Here is a 14,326-nt window from a genome sequence, read left to right as displayed (position 1 = left end):
ATAACTTACTATATAAGCCCAAATAAACCAGCGAGGTCCTGTACTGATTGCCCGAGTAACTTAAGTACATTATAAGATTGATAATAAGTGTACAATTTCACTGTCCTCACATTTAATCAAGTATGCTGTAATGTATTTACTGTAAAGAGGGATGCATGACGGAAGAAATGTAGTGCACTTAATGTGAGATAGTGGTGTTACGTACTACATGTGTTTACAATTAATCTTTCAAATGAACAACTTCACGTTTTTAATATGCATTATCATATTTCTGTTAGTGTAATTTTATTTTACAGGAATTTTTTAAATATTAAAATTATATCTTTTTTAGGATAGGCCTATATAAGAATATTTGGTAATGTTAACAAGATTTTAATAAAGTATTAGTAATTGTTGAAATTAACATTAACAAAGATGAATAAATGCTGTATAAGTGCAGTTCATTATTAGTTCATGTTGAGTAATGTAGCTAACTAATGTTAACTAATGAACCTTATTGTAAAGTGTTACCATATATTTATATCACAAAGTTAGGCTATATATTTTTCAGCATGGCACATTCAAGTACACAATGACACTAGACTAAAATTAAATGGGTTTAAATTAAATTGAATGTAGATTTCTAGACTAAAATCTCATGGCATTTAGTTGAATAAAATTAGACTTAAACTAAATCAATTCAGATGACAAAAATATGACTAAAACTTAATTCAATTTTTGTCAAAAAACTATGACTATGTTTAATCTGTGTATGTTCTGCCAGGTCAAAATTTTGAGGAGTTTGATTTCTTTTCTATATTAGGAAATAAAACTTCATAAATAAACTTTCTTAGTTTTCACTGCCCAGATCTACAATGTCTCTTTGTGTTGAGGACTAGTGCATCTTTGAGCCAACATTCAGTACGAGTAAAAATACTTGAGTACTTTTAAATTGGGTTACTTTAATACTTTTACTCAAGTCGTATTGAAATTGGTAACTTGTAACTTGTAGTGGAGTAATTTTTACTGTAAGGAATTTGTACTTTTACTCAAGTATGGCTTTCAGCTACTCTTTACACCTCTGTAAACGAGTAAGTTAATCGGCCATCGCTCACAGCCCAGCATCTGTCCTGCACCACTGTATGCGTATCGCGCTGACAAACATACACGTGATTTTACTGCTCTGATGAAATCTAAAAGTATAATTTCTCTTATTAGAAGCTAGCCTAATGTTTGCCAGTTATTAAGATGGCGGTTGTAGTTTAAATAAAGGGTTGTGAAATAATAAGCTTTGACAAAAAACTGCATAAAACAATTTTATGTTCCATATTATAAACGTTTGGTTATGTGTACTTAAGTGAGTAGATATGGCTCTTATTTACACCTTTAAATGTAGAATAAAGCTTACTCGGGTATCTTACAATGCACTTATGTTGTTATGCAGTTTTAAAATACAAAATACAAACATGTCTGGATGTAGATAAAGCCTACTTGGTCATATTACAATGCACAAGTTTTGTTGTATGCAGTTTGAAAATACATGTTTGTAGAAAAAGTATATTGTACAATGCACTTATTTTGTTGTTATGCAGTTTCAAAATACAACATGAGTATGTTTAAATGTATATGTCGTCATCATCACTGATATATCTCTGGCCCTCATGACAAACTAATTGAATAGCCCTGTCGTAGACGCTCAACACACAATCATATTCATAAATAGTAAAGAAATGAAACGATATTAGGCTATCAGTGCTGCTGTCGCTCTTTCCTATCGCTTATTTTAAAAATGAGCTTATGATCAATAAAATGCAGCTTATATCTGCTGCTTTTTGTGACGTGAACTCTGGCCTACATTAAAGGTGCAGTGTGTAATTTTTAGAAGGATCTCTTGACAGAAATGCAAAATAATATACAAAACTATATTATCAGGGGTGCATAAAGACCTTTCATATGGCTCTTATATGGCCGTTATGTTTTTATTACTTTAGAATGAGATGTTTTTATCTACATACACAGAGGGTCCCCTTACATGGAAGTCGGCATTTTGTGCCACCATGTTTCTACAGTCTTAATGGACAAAATCATGACATGTTTGTCCTGTGGTGGCTACCGTAGCTTCTCTATGCATTTCAAAAGCGAGGGGTGAGCTGTGAACTGAGCTTTTGGTTGCAATTTGGAACCTCACCACTAGATGCCGCTAAAATTTACACACTGCACCTTTAAGTCTCATGTTTTTAAGATTATCTTAAGTACTAAAGGATTTTTGGTATATTATGTACAAAATTAGTGTGTGAAAATATGGCACTTCAAAGGGATTGTTCACTTAAAAATTAAAATTATTTAAATTACAATTCTAAAAAAAATGTAATAAGAAAACACTGAGGGCTTGACATTAACTTTTTGAGGAACTTGTCCTTCGGACAAGTAAATTTGTGTTTCACTTGTCCATGCACAAAAGTCACTTGTCCGGGTAAAGTTTTATAATATAATGTATTTTTTGTGTTTTGCTAATCAGTGGCAGAGCAAGGGATTTTTCATAGAGGAGTCGGACAACTAATTTTTTCTTACACTTGTCCTACAAAAAATCCACTTGTCCCGGACAAGCGGACAAGCCTTAATGTCGAACCCTGAACATGTGCAGCACAGCCGTTATAGTTGGTTCTAGGCTAGCTAGCTATCCCTGTATTTACATAAAATGGTCTGTGCTAAACCCCGGATGTCCTTAAATGCTGGAAGCACCCCTGGTTACAAGCCTGTATACATTTCTGTGTGTGTGTGTGTGTGTGTGTGTGTGTGTGTGTGTGTGTGTGTGTGTGTGTGTGTGTGTGTGTGTGTGTGTGTGTGTGTGTGTGTGTGTGTGTGTGTCAGGAATGCTTTCACGTATTGAAACCAAACTTTGTACATGAACTTGGGACTCCAATGCGAGGATGCACAAGATAAAAAACATTCTAAAATTTTACATTTCACAAATCACGTTAGTGACCGCACCAGAGCAAGCACACTTTTGCGGTTCCTCTGGAAGTGCATTTTCTAGTTAATAATTATTTCTTCAAATATGCACACCATTGTACTAATAGCCCTGGCGGATTCTGTATATTTTATGTATTTGAATACAAATAAACCGGAGAAGACGAGAATGAATGTTTGATGATTTCTATTCAAAATAACGAACGTTTCAGATTAATTATTTTGCACTCCTGGCATAAATTAAGAAATTAATGTCACTGCAAACCAGTTCAATAACAAATAGTGGTCAAATGTCGAAGCTGGAGTCTTAAACCTGTCTTATGATGTTGAGTTTGTCCAGATCAAGTAAGAGTGTGATGTTTTGAAGAGTAACGAATTTTGAAGAACAATAATCCGGGATCACCAGTGATTCCTGACGCTCTCAAGGGGTTGAATTTTTGTAAGCGGTGATGAAGCTCTGTTTTGGTAAACACAGCAAACACTTAAAGCGAAAACTATCATCAACTTGTTTCAAAAATTAAAATAGTCTGGCGAGGTGGAGCCACGGTTGTCACATTCCCAGGATGGACCTGCTGTGTCTTCATCCATTGTTTCGTCCTTGATTTCTTCTCTTATCTAAATCTGACTATTGGGACTTTGGCAGAAAGCTGAAGGTAATAGCTGATAGGCTGTCCCAATCAGTGGCGCCTGCACAATCCAATCACATTTGAGAAAAGGGAAACAACAAATCGAGGGTTTCTGAGATTTTTCTTTTTTCCTTTTTTTAGAAGAAGTAACGGGTACTCGCGGTTATGGATAGAAATGTAGTGGAGTAAAGAGTACAATATTTGCCTCTCAAATGTACTTGAGTAAAGTCATGAGTACTCCCCAAAAATAATACTCAAGTAAAGTACAGATCCCTCAAAATTGTACTTAAGTACTGTACTGAAGTAAATGTACTCCGTTACTGTCCGGCTCTGCCTTATATTTCTTCTCCTGTTCATGAGTCATCTGCACAGCTCACTTTTGCTGTTTTCCAAAGAATCAAATACAGTTGGAAACGACGTAGACCATTAATAACACAGACTGTTAACAGTTGTTTTTAATCAGTATTCAAACATTCTCTATGATAAAAAATGTTTTAAAAAAAATTTTGCAACACGGTTTTAGCGGTTGTAGAGTTCTAATGACGGAGATCAACTATAACCGCCAGTCTCACGGTTATAATCACCATCACACCCCTATATGACGCACACTCGTTCAGTGATATTTTACCGTAAGGATAGTAATAAGCGCACATATTAAAGAGCAACTTGTAAGTTAAACCACACAGTCACTCAAAGTATAGAAAAATACTGTAGGAACTAAATTTTCTTTAAAATATAATTGGGTCAAAGACGAAAAGGGGGTTTAAAGCATAAAAAAATAAAAGTGTAAAAGAGCTTTAAATTTAGTCTTTTTCACATACATTAGAATATGTCCTGTTTAACTTTGTTTTTCTGAGCAAAAAATAATTACTACCATACATTTTTACTGGAATTTTACAGAAGACACCAACTAAAATGTCATTCAGTGTAACAATATTTTTATGCAAAAAAATATTATCAGACATTTTTAGAAAAACTATTATTTGATGACACATTACAAGACTCTATTTATAGATCACAGTGCAGACACCAAATACTAACTCTTTGTCATTTTAAAGCATTTTACTTCGCCAATATAATTTAAACCATTAGGTTTTACCCATTTGTCAGCAAGAAGTTTTTGTAAGGAAGTGAAAATCAATTCAAATCAAATAAATTTTTTGTAGGATCACACATTATTTTACATTTTTTAATAAGTACAGCTCAGAATAAGTATATTGTTTCATTTCTACATAAATATATCTGTTACACCGAATGACCATGGTTTGTTACATTGAATGACATTTTGACAAAAATAGTTTCATTGTTTCCATTATTGCAATGTTTTGAATATTATTCTGTATCATTTAATTCCTAAACAAATCACAGAAGTAGATGCTGAAATGAATAATCATTTTATTCCACAATGCATATCATATTCGTAAAAATTAACTGAACAGGTGGTAATACTGTATAATAAGATCCAGAACTGCCCTTATACGTTTAGCTTCTGCCCTGTGTTTTCTTTGATTTTCCCGCCATTCTTTCGCCTCTTTTCAGCTGCAGCATCTGATAAATTCCTGATTGACGGGTTTGGCATCAGGATTTGTATCCAAGGCAGCTTGCTTTCTTTTCTGGTTGCTGAAATACAGATTCCATGTTATTATTGACATAAAATTATTGACATAGATCTATATAAAACGTGTTATTAATTAAAAATACTTTCTGTTTGGCAACATAAATGAATTGTTATCAGGATTTGTATTATGGGCGGAGAATCCCCTCAGTGGCCTCTCTTAAAGGGATAGTTCTCCCAAAAAAGAAAATTCTGTCATCATTTACTCACTCTCGTGTTGTTTCAAACCCGCATAAATGGAAGGAAGATATTTTGAGAAATGTTTGTAACCAAACCTTTTGTGGACCCCATACTATGATACTAAAAATAATACTATGGAAGTAAATGGGGTCCACAAACGGTTTGGTTACAAACATTACTCAAAATATCTTCCTTTGTGTTTATCAGAACAAAAAAATTCATACAGGTTTTTACCAACATGAGAGTGAGTGAATAATGAACAAATTTTCATTTTTGGGTGAACTATCCCTTTAACTTGTGGTATAGGTAGGGTGGAGTCTCTATCTAAAAACAGCAGTAAACTATTATTCTGTAGGGCTAGGCTTGGACACAAATTTCACGATTTGATTCAATTTCAAATCAATTTGATATTGATTAACATCAGCTGAAAACAGCATAGACTGAAAGATTGATTATTGGGATTTACAAATCTCTATTGTTTCTTTAAAATTAGAATTGATTAAAATCGAGAAATCTATCTTTTTAAACCCAGCCCTATTATTTTTACATTGCAGTCCTCAATACCTTTCTCGTCTCCTTGCTAAATGCATTGCCCTAGCTACTGGGTCTGCATTGACTTTCTGCCAGTGCCTAGAAACTTTCTCTTTGTTTGTGGGCATCTAAAAGAAATCAGTACCAAAACGACAAAAATGCATTAAAACATTAATATTGATAAAGTTTGATATATTTTTTTTGTGCTAAACATCCCCCATTTATCTGAAATAGAAATAAAATGCTAAAAATCTTATCTTAACAGTGACACTGTCATTCAGTGTAATGGATGACACTGTGGTGTAACATACAATTTGCATTACACCGAATGACAAAACATTACCCTGAATGACGAAACTTTTACTTAAGCTAATATTAGTAGTTACACTTTTAGAAATGAAATGTTGTATTTAATTAAGTAAGTTATGTCAACCGGTCCCACAAAACTAAGTTGCTTAAATGTAAAAGGTAATATGCAATTAATTGTAACATAATGTTTTAAGTAAATCGCTCATAACTGTGTTAATTAAATGGAACATCATACACTTATTTTGAATAAATGTAAATTATTGTCTTGAATTTAATGATTGTAGCTTGAAATAACATGACCTGATTAAGTTCAATTTATTAAACTGAAATAAGCTTTGCTAATGTTATCCATTTGTGTTGATTGTACTTAAACAGAGTAACTAAGTTCCAGTCATTAAATCTGTAAGTCAAATAAAAACTAGTTCAGTAACTTTAATTATTTTTATTCAACATTGAAATATAATTTGTCAAAAGGTTCACTATCTGGGACTATCATGACTGACAAAATGTTTGAAAATATGCAAGCAAAACTTACATACAAATACAAAGTGTACAAATAAAATTTAAAACAGTAACATAAATCCACTTATAAAATGCAATTAACCCAATATAAATAAAAATTAAAACAAAAAAATCTGTGAATTGCTTTCACCAGCTGATGTTTAATCCCATAGCTTTATAGTCATATAAAAAGTGAATCTGAACATTGACAACATAAACATTTTATAGGTGTTGCCTGCCGAAATAAAAAAATAGAGGCAAATCCTTATTGTTTTTTAGCTTAATAAACTGCTTTAACTATAACACTCAGACTAACAAACTAAATGGAAAAATGATTGCCGCACGCGCACTCCATGTCCACTATGTGCCAGATTTTCTGTCTTAACTTTTTTTTCCATCCCAAAATACATCATTGACATTGGGACAATGAGATACCGTAATTTACCCTCTTTTTTTACCGTCAGAAACACAATGAGGCTAACTAATCATGTATATGCAGTACCGTAATTTTTAACCATTCCATTTTAGTGGAAATTTGGAGAGCCAAACTTCGGCCAAGAATAAAATATATTTTTAAACAAATAAATTTTTTTACAACTTAGTAAACTCAGTAAAGTGAACTCAGTATCTTAACCTGACTTTAATAAACTTAATATCTTAAGCACGTTTAAATTCCCATCAAATTGATGAATTAAAAAAACAAATAAAAATAAAAATTCAAAAATATAAAACTTGTATGTGAAGCTTTTACCATCCGACAACGTTCAATTTATGTATAATGTTTATGTAACCAAAAAAAAACACCTTGAATTGTTTAAGATTTCTAAATTACAAAACAAACCAGTGCACAATGTACAATTTAATATATTTTGATCCAATTAGAAATCACCAAACAAATGCCAATTACCGCAACAAACTTTCTGTCTTTAAATTGCTAGATGTTTTGTCTAGCAGCCGTCCAAAATCCAAAAGAACTGAGCCTCCCCAAGCAAGTCGATGACCAACTACAGTCTTGTCTGCTTTAGGTGATCTTACCACATGTAATGGAAAGTATTACAAACAGTCATTGGTCGCAGCTTTATTTTGTCTGGCAGCAGTCCAAAAATAAAAACATGGTCAATTAAAGTATTTTCCAGTCTTTTCTGGTGCAAGTGGTTTTACTCATGCAGTTTGTTTTTGAGGACCTGCACTTTAGTGGAGAGCTTGTTCCCATCCAATTCCATTAACACTTTCTGAAAAAATTCAAAAGTGTATCGCAACTCCTTGGGATAACTCAAGTTTAAACAGTACATCAAGCCAAACAGGACTGCACATCCATTTGCAATCTCTCTCAGATCTTGCAGCACTGTGCAGCCTTCAATGACGACGCCAACATCCTCAGGTGGATCTGTAGCATCTGCTCCATCAGGTCGAACAATGTAGACACCCAAAGCCACTCTCTCCATTTCTGTCATATCCTCAATAGCCTGAAAGAGACACATTATTAATTATGCATCATTAGTAACAAACCCAAATATGTCTACAATTAGAGAACACAATACTCATTCCCAAAAAGTATATATGCTTATTATTTTGCTTGTCTGTTTGAATAAAGCAGATTGTATATTTGGCTTAACTTTACAAAATGTTATAATGTAGAAATTGTTGGCCATTATGTTTTTGGATAATTAATCCAATTAACCATCATATTCAAATTTCTTTGAAAATTAGATATATTGCCAACATTGGCAAGTGGTTCTTAATTCCGGTACCGGGGACCCACAGCTCTGCACATTTTATTTCACTCAAATAGACGCACAACGCCTTTAGGATGCATGTCCGTCGTACTTCAACACTGGGATTCTGTGGTAAACCAACAACTGATTTTGAACATTTTGGCACAAAAACTGCCATTATCACATTGACAAATCTATTATGACCTTATTCTACCATGCTTTTTTATTAATTGATTTGTGCAATTATTTTTAATTGATTTGTGTTTTCTCAAGTTTATACCATTAACACCTTGAAGAAAGCAGTATTGTTCAGTTTGAAAAAAAAATCGAATGGACGAATGAACAAGTGCATCAGGCAATTGAACACTTCACAAGCAGAATTGCAGATGTACAACTGACATTTCATGGTAAACGTGCACAAAATATAAAGTATCCTTTTTATAAATTACAAACATTTACAGAAATACCTATATTTGTACAAATCATAGATTTTCGTATTTGCAAATCGTGTTTGAGATCGTATTTGTGGATAGCAAATTATATTTGTACATAGTGTAGTATTTGTGGATTTTGGTATTTGCAAATAATTTATTTTTCAAGACCATAATACAAAAAAGCATAATTATGTAAAAGTAAATGTTAAACCCCCATGGGTCAGAGCCCTAAATAAACCCAAAACACATACCTTGTCCATTTCTGCAATGATTATGTCGATATCATGTCTTGCTGTTCCCCCCTTCTTTTTGAATACCCTTATTAGATGGCTGGAGTAATGATCCAGTCGGGACATAAAGGTTGAGAACAGAGGGACTGTGGTGATGAGGGTGAATTCTGCATTTACCTGAAACATATTAAAATACAAATTCACTATGAGTCTCTTAAGTTAAAACAAATATATTTAAAATGATCACATATGGTGAAGAGCGGGCATTTCAAACTCTGTGGGCTATATCTAGTCCATGGTACAATTATATCCAGTTTGCCTCGATAGTGGAGCTGGCATGCCCATAAAAATAATAAAACCGCACTATGAGATGATTTGGTCATCAGTACCAGTTCTTAATTTTGGCCCTCTCTGTAACTTGAGTTTGGCACCCTTGGAGGGAACATGAGTTTGCTTTTCCCTAAATGTTTTTAAGTGGTGGTTCAATGTATCTGTAATCATTTTATATGGATGCATGTGTAATGTGCATTGTAATATAAGGTAGAACAACCACATGCGTAGATTCTTACCACATTGCCTCCAAACATTTGTCAATTAAATATGTGCTCATTTTAGTTTTGTACCCAAATACAATATTTAGACATTAATTCCACATATTTAAATTAAAGGAGAACTTTGGTCAAATTTAAGATTGAGCTCGTTTTTTTGTAAATTTGGAGTGCTGTCAGTATACAGAACAACGAAAAAACCCTGTTGACTTAAATGGGGCAACTTTTAAATTGTGGCAACTCGATTGTTGAGTTTGTGCGCGTGACTAAGCAACAGTATAGACTCAGACGTGCGTGCGTGAACTCGACAATCGACTACTTTGGACTTCGACCGAAAACAGGAAGAAAATACAGGCATGTACGCTGGCTGAATAAACTTTCATGTTTTTCACATCTACTGCAGTCAGATTCACCGTGTTCACTCTTAAGGTAATTACTCACATAGCTGGATACTAGAAATGTCACATCAAGGATGTTAAGAGGCTAAAAAGCAGGTTTTAAAAGTTGCCCCAATTAAGTCAACAGGGTGCAAATTTTAAAAACGGTATAACACAGTGTAGACGACATCGATTTTTTTGTTGTTCTGTGTATTGACAGCACTCCAAATTTTCAAAAAAACAAGCTCAATGTTAAATTTGACCGGAGTTCTCCTTTAAATACAGATGATGAATAATACTTTACCTGGCTCTCAGAAAACAGGGCTGGCCATCTGTTTTTGAACTCCGCTATGAAGGGCATATCTTTAACGACTTCCTGTCTTCTATAGGCAAAGGTTCTTTCCATTTTACTTTTGATTAGCTGTTGGTTGTTCTTCTTTTTCACCTCCAATGTAAGTGCTTTCCTTTCTTCCTCAATGCTCTCTTTAGTTTCGCCTGCAGGGTAATCAGGACAATAGTTGACTTCTGCTTTCCGTGGCTTCTTTACCTGGTTAGGTCCATGACTCAAGGCACCTCGCTTTTCTTTTACAGCATTGATGCTCAACTCGGGGCAGCCAATGCTCCTTAGTCTGGTGCGGTAGTGTGCCATTTTGTACTTTAGACTAATTTTCCATCCATAAAAGCCAGTGACAGATCCTTTCTCCTTTAAAAAGGGATACTTTGTTATCAGAGCCTGAGCCACATCATCAAGCTCTGTACTAGAAGGATAAACTTTGTATTTGATGATTTCTGATGCCAAACCATCTAGTATATCGGACCTAAGTTTGTTACTTGTTTTTAGAAGAGTTCCACTGCTGCAGAAGGCTTGATTTGCCTTTTCTAACTGAATCTGTACCTCATAACTGAACTGAGGTATTTCAAAGTTTGTGGGCCATGGCTGTGATCTAAGGGAAGTACCCGAAGATGTAGATTCAGCGGAGAAAGTATGTCTGTGTCTGATGATGAGGACAGCAAAAGATCATCTTCCCCTTGCGGAATAGTAGTGAATGTGAGTGTGACTGTCTCATCTGACAAGTTAATAACGTTAACTGTGCTCTTGTCTTTGATTTCTGAAGTTGCCGTTAAGTTCACAAACTCATTGTCGAAATCAACGTCTCTATACTGCAGCCTGAAATTTCCAGACAGGCCGAAGTGTCTTCGAATCTCTCCTTTAAGGTCCTCTATGGATCGGGTATTCCATTGGGCAGGATTAATTTTGGTGCGTCGTCTACTCCCAATATGACTCTCAGAGTTGCAGACATCTTGTATTCATTCTGCAAAACAAAAGTAAATAGTAAATAAAGGCTTATATGTTTTCTATGAAAATGTAATTAGTTTTTGTATTATGAATTTGAGCACACTTTTGCTACACGACACCATTCTGATTAACCAATAAATTAGAAATGCATTTTAAAAAAGTACCTGTCATGTGTACAAATCTTTTAAAGTCACCATTCGTAGGGATCCAACTTTGTAGTCAGCCAAAGGATACTGGTCAGCAAGCTCCTTCAAACCAACAGCTGCAAGCTCTCTTGTTGGATGTAACTCATAAGCTCGATAGTGCTCTCTGTACCATGAGATGAGTTTTTTGACAATGAAAATCAAATCATATTTCAGAGAATTCTGGTAGACCCCCACATGATCCATGCACAACTATCATACCCTTTTTGTAGTTTATGCCATTAACAGTGACACTTTGGGCAAGGTTAACATCAGTGATGTCAGGGTATGTCTGGGTAATTGTGTTCAAAACATCCTCATTAAGGACATCAATGGGGACTTTTGAAACTCGCGCAACATCCAAGGAAGGCTTTTCGTTGTCAGGACATAGCATGTTATAGGAAACCATAAACTGATGCTTTGTAGCTAAAGACAAAGTTATGTTCCTGAAGTTATTTGTATGCCTTACAACTTGCTTGAAAAAGCTGTGTTTGGCCTCAAACCGCATAGTCCATAATGACACAAGGGGACCAAAACATTTAATAATTTCTGGATAGTGTTCCAGAAAATGTTTTGGCAACAACTTCTGATCAGGAAAGAGGTCCTGATAACGTTCTCGATGCTCTGAGATTTTGCACTCCAAATATGCAATCCATTCTAGACAATGAACAGGGGCAACAACCAATTCAGCAATATCCTTTAAATCCAAAATCACCTGCCAAGCAGGTTCATCACTGGGAACAAGTTTACCAATGATAAAAGGAAGTAATCGAAGAAGACACCAGTTTTCGTGGGCATTGCCACCCACTGTGCGTTTCTTTTGAAAAGTTTGAGGTAGCAAATGAGGCCGGTTTGTTTTATCCCCCTCTTTGTATGGAAAAGAATGAATAAGATTATTAAGGTGTTCAAGAGTGAATAACTTCTTAGATAAAAGCACATTAATGCATCGTGCTAGTTCTACAGGAACTATGCCCTCAAACAAATCATGGACAATATCTGGGGGGTAACCACTTGTCACATTAAAGTGAGACAGACTGTCAGTTAAAACACAAGAAGTTTTTACACCAAAGCAGCTTTCCCCTTTTTCTTGAGCTGTCTTTACGTGAAGCTGATGAACGTCCTTGGTTCTACGCTCAAATACTCCTGATTTCACCTCTGTTCCCTGAATTTCACAATGCTGAGCTGTACAAAAGCGACAGAAATATTTTCCAGAAAAACTCTCTACAAATCCAGGTAGCCCATGAGCCCCCAGATTATCCGCAACAACGCATTGTACTGTGCCCTTGATAAATGACCCAAGTTGTGTAACAAACAGCCCTTGCTGCTCCAAAGTCACTATATCATGCAATAGAGGCTCAAATATTTTTTGTAGCCATAAGTTTTAACATGATCACTTTTGCATAGCAATGCTAAGTAGATTGAGGACAGGACTGAGCTGCTACCAGGAGGCAAGTTACCTAAAATCCAGTAGACTGCACACAGTTTGTGTTTTTTGCATGAAGTCCCCAGCGGATTGCAAACTTCAAAGTCATCAATGTACAAACATAAGGAAATCCTTAAATCTTCATTTGAAAAGAAAGGGTTGTTTTTGTGGTACTCACCATCCTGAAAAGAAGCATACTGGTCTACATTTGCAGAAGAAGCTGCGTGATTATCAAGAAGCTTATCAACTATATCTTTACGTTCAAGTAGCTGCTGTAGAGAATTCAGTAAGGGAACGTACTGAAAGGTTTTGTTGGACCTTGCCTCTAGTACATACTCAACAGGTTCCACAACCTTAAAGTTTTCCTTATAATAATGTTTACGTTTGAAGGCTGAGGCTAATGGACCACCCTTAGCTATAGCTATTGCCAAAGGATTATTGGCAGAAATGGCTAAGATGAGTTCATTAATTACTGACTGATTAACTTGAAGGTTATGCTTATTGAAAATGTCAAAAGCTGTACTGTGTGATACAGGGACTGCAGCAGAAGTAAAAATGAAATGCAACTCTTCGAGTAACTGATCAATTACAGAGCTTGGAACATGTGACAAAGTCTCTAATTTCAGAAGGACTGATGCCAATTTTTTAATTATTGTACCTTGCAAGTTCTCGTTTTCTGCCTCCGCTTCAATCAAATCGTCACAATCTAAATCAGAAGCAATTTCAGCAGTTGAATGCTCTTCAGATGGTTGACGCTCACCATTTGTATCACATCCTTTCAATAGTTCAACTTTAAAGTCTTTTATAGTGCAATGTGCATGCTTCCTATTCTTATGGGATTTGAAAGTAGCATATATATTGGTTTGAAAAGAACAATTTACAAACATACACGTTACTGTTTCATAACTCCTCAGATGGTTGTTAACATGAGCAAAGTACTCTCTACTAGATGCTATTTCACTTCCTGGACACAAAAGGCATGTCAATATTTCTTGTTCTGCTGTAGTCCTTAAAGGTAAAACATTAACATGACTTTGACTCAAATGAGTTTTAAGTGCATTCCAAGTTTTGAATGAGCATGGGCATTCATAGTATGTGCATGGATATCTGGAGTGTCCCTGGCCATAATGGCCATAGTTCAATTTATAGTGTTTTAGTAATTGGTACCTTGTAGATTTACTTTCAGAACACTGTTTACACCTCCACATTCAGAGCCTAAAAAAAAAAAACATGAAAGTGTTAATGATACAGAGTCCCTTCCAAATCTATAACAATTATATTTTGAGCCACTGGCTCATCTCATGATGGGTTCACAGTGTATGGGCGCCTTAATGCCCGGTTCAGATTACACAATTTTGCACAATCGTTAGATGTAGGGTCTTGTAGAGACGGGTGTCAGGACACAAGAT

General features: G+C 35.0%; 2 protein-coding genes across 3 annotated transcripts in view; one reads left to right on the top strand and one right to left on the bottom strand.

Moving 5' to 3' along the window:
• Positions 1 to 14,326, top strand: part of adgrv1 (adhesion G protein-coupled receptor V1) — a 1,080,612-nt gene that overhangs the window by 20,966 nt on the left and 1,045,320 nt on the right. The window lies entirely within an intron of this gene.
• LOC129440700 (uncharacterized) lies at positions 6,638 to 14,205 on the bottom strand. Of its 2 annotated transcripts, XM_073860921.1 has the most exons (5): positions 14,085 to 14,205; positions 11,477 to 11,621; positions 10,320 to 11,328; positions 9,112 to 9,267; positions 6,638 to 8,553 (listed from the first exon to the last, which is right to left on the bottom strand). In XM_073860921.1, exons 3-5 carry the CDS (start codon positions 10,662 to 10,664, stop codon positions 8,401 to 8,403), a joined length of 654 nt encoding a protein of 217 aa, XP_073717022.1. In that variant the 5' UTR covers positions 10,665 to 11,328; positions 11,477 to 11,621; positions 14,085 to 14,205; the 3' UTR covers positions 6,638 to 8,400. The 2 variants fall into 2 exon arrangements, 1 of the variants encoding a protein (XP_073717022.1); XR_012365474.1 differs by having other exon boundaries at positions 8,429 to 8,553; positions 11,477 to 14,195.

Source organism: Misgurnus anguillicaudatus, chromosome 22 (genome assembly GCF_027580225.2).
Source record: "Misgurnus anguillicaudatus chromosome 22, ASM2758022v2, whole genome shotgun sequence".
NCBI classification, from domain to species: Eukaryota; Metazoa; Chordata; class Actinopteri; order Cypriniformes; family Cobitidae; genus Misgurnus; species Misgurnus anguillicaudatus.
The sequence above is the reverse complement of the archived record's forward strand: the minus strand, read 5'-3'. Positions and strand labels throughout refer to the sequence as shown.